Below are 5265 nucleotides of genomic sequence, written 5' to 3' on the forward strand. Positions count from 1 at the left end.
AGAGGTATTCTCTGTTACAATCAAAATACAAGATAAACACTGGAAGAAGACAAAGAAGTGCATACCTTGTGCTCAACTCACCTCAGGTTCACGTTTCACCACAGGGAACGAAACTGGCGTCGGATCTACCTCAAACTTTATTTCAGATTTGAGATCATGGCTTTGGTTCACATATTCCTCTTTTATACCAGTCACATCCTGATCCAAAAGATTCCGTTCCTGCAGTACAAACAGATGTCTTACATGAACAATTTACTACAGAGTGGTAGAAGAAGAGTTCTATTGTTATAAGCTGTTCTCTGTGTGTTGATATGCCTCAGCCTGATCACAACCCAAAGCATGTGCTTTACACTATGACGAATAGCGACAGGATTCATATCAAAATGTATATTATCCATACAAAAACATTTTTAAAGTGAAGATTTAATAAACTAAGTGTTTTTACTTGATTTATTTAACAACGGTGCAACAACTACTAGATTATTTAGCATCGATGGGATTCGTGATAGCGAGATGGTATTTAGCGACATGAGGCCGAGGATTCGCCACAGATTACGTAACATTCACATTATGGTTCAGGAAAACCTCGGAAAACCCAACCAGTGAATCTGCCCAAGCGTGAATCGAACCCGTGCCCGAACGCAACTCCGGATTGGCAGGCAAGCGCCTTAGCCAATTCAACCAAATGAGGACTTCAATGTAGTTACCGGAGAACAGTAACACATGATAAAATAAGTAATAATAATAATTATTATTTATTTATTTAATCTGGCAGAGCTAAGGCCAGTAGGTCTTCTCTTCCGCCCAGTCAGACTCAAATTCTAATTGAATACAATTGGTTGCATAGTTACTACATTAATATTAAGACCGTAAAACAAACTGAAAGTGAATAATGAAAGTAAAAGTAAATAATTAAAGTTAGATAAGTAATGTTAGTGAGACAATTATAAACACTGGTAAGAAATAATAATAATAATAATAATAATAATAAATATTTAAATTATCTCATTATTATTATTACATATAAAACCATAAAACATTGAGAAACTTGTAACAGCTATATTTGTTAAAGAAAATTTTTTTGAAAAATACTTCCTTAGTTTATTCTTAAATTGGTTTGATGTCTGACAGTCTCTGACATTACTCGGTAGGGAATTCCAAAGTACAGGAAAGAAGATGACTATGAGGATGGGAGGAAAAGGATAATATTGAGGAATGTTGTGATTGTGTCTAGATAATGGTGGGTGGATATTATACCTATTTTTAAGTTTTGAGGATGATTTCAAATTTTAGTGGTTGAACTCTGAATCCACATAACTAGTACCAAACATGGAGTGAATCCAATGAATATCTTGAGTTTTGTAAGCGTTAACCATATAAGGTTACATCCTAGTGAAGCGTCGATTTAATTTTATAATCATCTATTTTGCAGAATAATCTCTACCGAATGTAAATATCTTCCATTGTTTTCCAGTTCATACTGTTTAATGTATCTTGTTGATTGGTATCACTTCAGTAGGTGGGGTGAATCCGATCACACATTACTTTTTTATTTGAAATTGGATACATACATCTGAATGAATTAAAACAATCACTAATTGTAGTTTTAAAAATGTATTTAAAGAATGTTTTAATATTTATGGCAAATATAATTATAACATTATAAATGAATCATCAATATCGTAGACTTTAGTATTAAAGAATGTATATTTCACACGTCACAAGGTATGTTGCACTGCCTTTCGAACTATCTGCCCTACTTCTACTTCAGTGGCAGGATGTATAAAAAATTTATCACCATCTCACACCTTTTTTTCTGAGAAAGTTCTTGTCATACAAGTCGTCTTCAATTTTTATATCCACTCTGACAATGAAATTATTTATTATTTTCTTAGGCCTGTTACACAGTTTAAGAGATCTCCATAGCAAGAAATGTGTAACGAGAAAAATCAAAGATTGATAACATGGATTCAAACAGATATCCAGACACAGGAAGAGATTCTCGTTGATGCGAAAACTTTAAGCAAGTTCCTCACTGGAATTGGTAGCTCAGCTAAATTTCTTGACACATTTATCAGAGATATTTGACATTTCTATTTAGGACGGAATGTAGAAAAAGATTAAGTAATATCACAAGTGGTGGTGAATGCATTGCGTCGTTTTTAATGACAGTGAGGAAAGATGGCTGCTAATAATTGCAATGAGAAACTTATTGAACTTGTATGATACCACACATAGGTCTATTTGTATGATACACAGGATGAAAACTTAAAAAAAAAAAGAAAACACACACACACAAAACGTAAAGCATAAATCCGCAGCCAATATCAGATGATCTGAAAATAATATGTTGATGAGCTTTAATAGTACTAATTACAACATTTGACATTGTATCTGTATGTCGTAACAGTTTACATAATTTTAATAAGAATGTAGCAAAGAATCCCTTAACATATCATGAATTGCAAAAAACTGAGGTCTATTCAACAAGAAGTAAAGCCTAAACGTAGCATCATCCAAATCCGGAATCAGTGATCGAATTCGCCTTTATCTTCGTCAGATAAAATGTAATGTCTTATCCAGACTTTTCTGGTTTAATTTTAGGTCTACATTTTCCTTTCGTTAACAAAATATGTTCATATGACTCCATTTCGTCATCATCTGAAGATTCAGATTCAACTACTGGCTTTCGTACATCATTTGTAAAGTACAGCAATATACCACAGTCTAGTAATATGCAGTCACGAAGCTCAATATGTAGGGAATATGCTTCCATAGATAGTTGCTAACCACTAAGATCGTTACTATCACCTTATCACAGACAATGCGAAATAACACCGACACAGTCTATTGTTCCTAGTACTCTCATCACCTCAATCTTCATGACTGTATATACTAGTCTGTAAAAACACTTCAAACCATAATCCGTATTTCCATGAATGAAAGATTACCACAATCAGAAAAATAATATCTGAATGAAGGCAGTGCAGAGATGATCATAGCGACAACTCACTGTAGTGTATGTGGAGAAGGGCTCTTTGCCTCTTTCTTGCTACACATTTCTTCCTAGCAACATCTCTTCAAGTGTACAACGGGTCTTAGTGGGGAATTTTATAACAGCGAAATTATTCTCAGATAGCATAATTTAGCACTCATTGTTGATCTAAATGAGGGGTTGGAAAGCAATGGTGGATTGTTAATGTTTAGGTGAGGGGTTTGGACCTTTTCCATTGCTAATTGCCACAATCAAAAAATTAAGACACAACGTTTCGAAGGGTGGTTCTCCCTTCGTCTTCAGGTGGAAGGAAGGAGAGAAGAGAAAAAAACCTACTGTTGGGATCGTTACATACAGCTATCAGTCATACAGAATAGCTGTATGTAACGATCCCAACAGTAGGTTTTTTTCTCTTCTCTCCTTCCTTCCACCTGAAGACGAAGGGAGAACCACCCTTCGAAACGTTGTGTCTTAATTTTTTGATTGTGACAATCAGCAATGGAAAAGGTCCAAACCCCTCACCTAAACATTACCACTCAGTGTCGTGTAACGGACACAATAGTCTTCCAAAGCTTTTCTAATGCTTAATTTTGCTAATTTTAAAGCTTTCACCAAATTACAAAGGTACAGTGAGTTGTAATTGCACTTTCTTGATTCTCGTAGCTTCTTTGCATATACCCACATTATTGAATTTAACCTACAATGTAACGAAAATTAACTAAAGGGGCATAACTTAGTAAAAAAAAAAAATATCCCAATCATGAATTACCTGCTTCTTCATTATATACGAGTATAATTGGTGCCATCTTCTAAAACAACACATTGCAAAGGGCATAAAATAAGTACCAAAATAGTTTTATCTCTGTGGTCTAAGATTCAGTGGTACAACAGAAAAAATTGTTATCCTGTGTGTTGAACTTTTATTTTATAGTTCAGTTTCTCACTTTGAAATTTTAAGCTAAGTTTGTAGAAAAGTAAAAATGATTAGAATATTTTATAAAAGCTTCATTTCCAGTGAATTTTTTATAAATATAATAAAACCTGCTTTAGACAGCAGGCCTATATGCAGATATAAGCATTAAGATTGTTTGTTCTGTATATCCATAACAATGCTTATTAGTAATAAGGTTTGTTTAAAAAAGTCAAAGTTTGGCTCCACAAAGTCTGTCCATTGTTAATTTTATAAAGGCCCGAATAGACAGCGAACATGATTTTACATAGACAACAATTAGGATAAAATAAAACAACCAGAGAATGAGAGGAGCTTGTACGAAATATCTCAAAAACAATAACAACATGTTTTCATGATATGGTTTTAAACATAGTTTATTATTAACACAAAAAAAATAAATAAATGTAACAGAGCCTTTTGTGTGTTACAATCGCTAATAATTAACATACTGCTAAGCTGCTCGACTTTCTATACCGGTACTATCAGCTGCAACTACTTCACATCTAAATGTGTGGTGAAACATGTAATTATATTTTACACACGCATCACAAATGATCAACCACAAAATCATAGATCAATCCTGGTAATCACATTTTAATCTTACAAGTTACATTGCAAGCCTGCGTATTAAGCGCGATCCTGTACATAGTTTACAAAATACGTTTTATTTTAGAAAAACAAAAAACAAAAAAAATTATATCTATGTTAGGTAACTAGAGGTCGCAGTTGAAGACACATCTGCAGCACCATATGCATGCTACAGATGTCAATATGGACTTTACTTAGAATATGACTTACAGTAGTTTATTACTAAGTATTGCATTAGACTGATGTAAAATATTAAAAAGTAAGAATGGTTTATGAAAGATAGGCTTCCTGTAAAATATATGTTAAATTAAGAACTCTGATCAATTCTCAAATGGCTTACCAGTGAAAGATATGTACAAGATGTGTTATGGTGACAAAGACGAGGATCTCCAATTTTTTTTTTTTATTGAGTCCATAGAATATAATTTGAAAGATGAACCTTTATGTCGTAAGGTAAACTCATATTTATATAAATGTCGTCTATACAAAACCAATAGTAATGCTTGTAATATACCTCTAATATAAGTTTCTTCTCATCCACATCTGTGTCGTCACTTGTTTCTAGAGACAGTGGATCGACCTCGAGTTCCGCCTTGATCACATCCATCGTAACTGAAAGAATTAAGAAACTGGGTTTACTTACAATATAATTATACACTTCCAGGAAATGTAGTATTTCAGCGTCCCAAATTGTAGAGACGAGTTCGCGTGTTCACTCAGATCTAAAGGG

General features: G+C 33.5%; 2 protein-coding genes across 7 annotated transcripts in view; one reads left to right on the plus strand and one right to left on the minus strand.

The window, feature by feature from the left end:
- Positions 1-5265, plus strand: part of LOC138691317 (zinc finger protein ZFP2-like) — a 499579-nt gene that overhangs the window by 251982 nt on the left and 242332 nt on the right. The window lies entirely within an intron of this gene.
- The window catches only part of LOC138691320 (zinc finger protein 235-like), an 83334-nt gene that overhangs the window by 77863 nt on the left and 206 nt on the right, over positions 1-5265 (minus strand). Inside the window, exons 2-3 of one of the 6 annotated variants that reach the window (XR_011329819.1) lie at positions 4876-5147; positions 82-219 (exon numbers count right to left, since the gene is read on the minus strand). Coding sequence is in view for 4 of the 6 variants with exons in the window: in XM_069813200.1 (XP_069669301.1) it covers positions 82-219; positions 5050-5142 (231 nt within the window). In the remaining 2 variants the exon portion in view is untranslated. Of the gene's footprint in view, positions 1-81; positions 220-4875; positions 5205-5265 lie in introns of those variants that run through there. The other 5 variants (XR_011329818.1, XM_069813200.1, XM_069813201.1 and 2 more) reach the window with 5 other exon arrangements.

The sequence above is a fragment of the Periplaneta americana genome, chromosome 16 (genome assembly GCF_040183065.1).
Source record: "Periplaneta americana isolate PAMFEO1 chromosome 16, P.americana_PAMFEO1_priV1, whole genome shotgun sequence".
NCBI lineage: Eukaryota > Metazoa > Arthropoda > Insecta > Blattodea > Blattidae > Periplaneta > Periplaneta americana.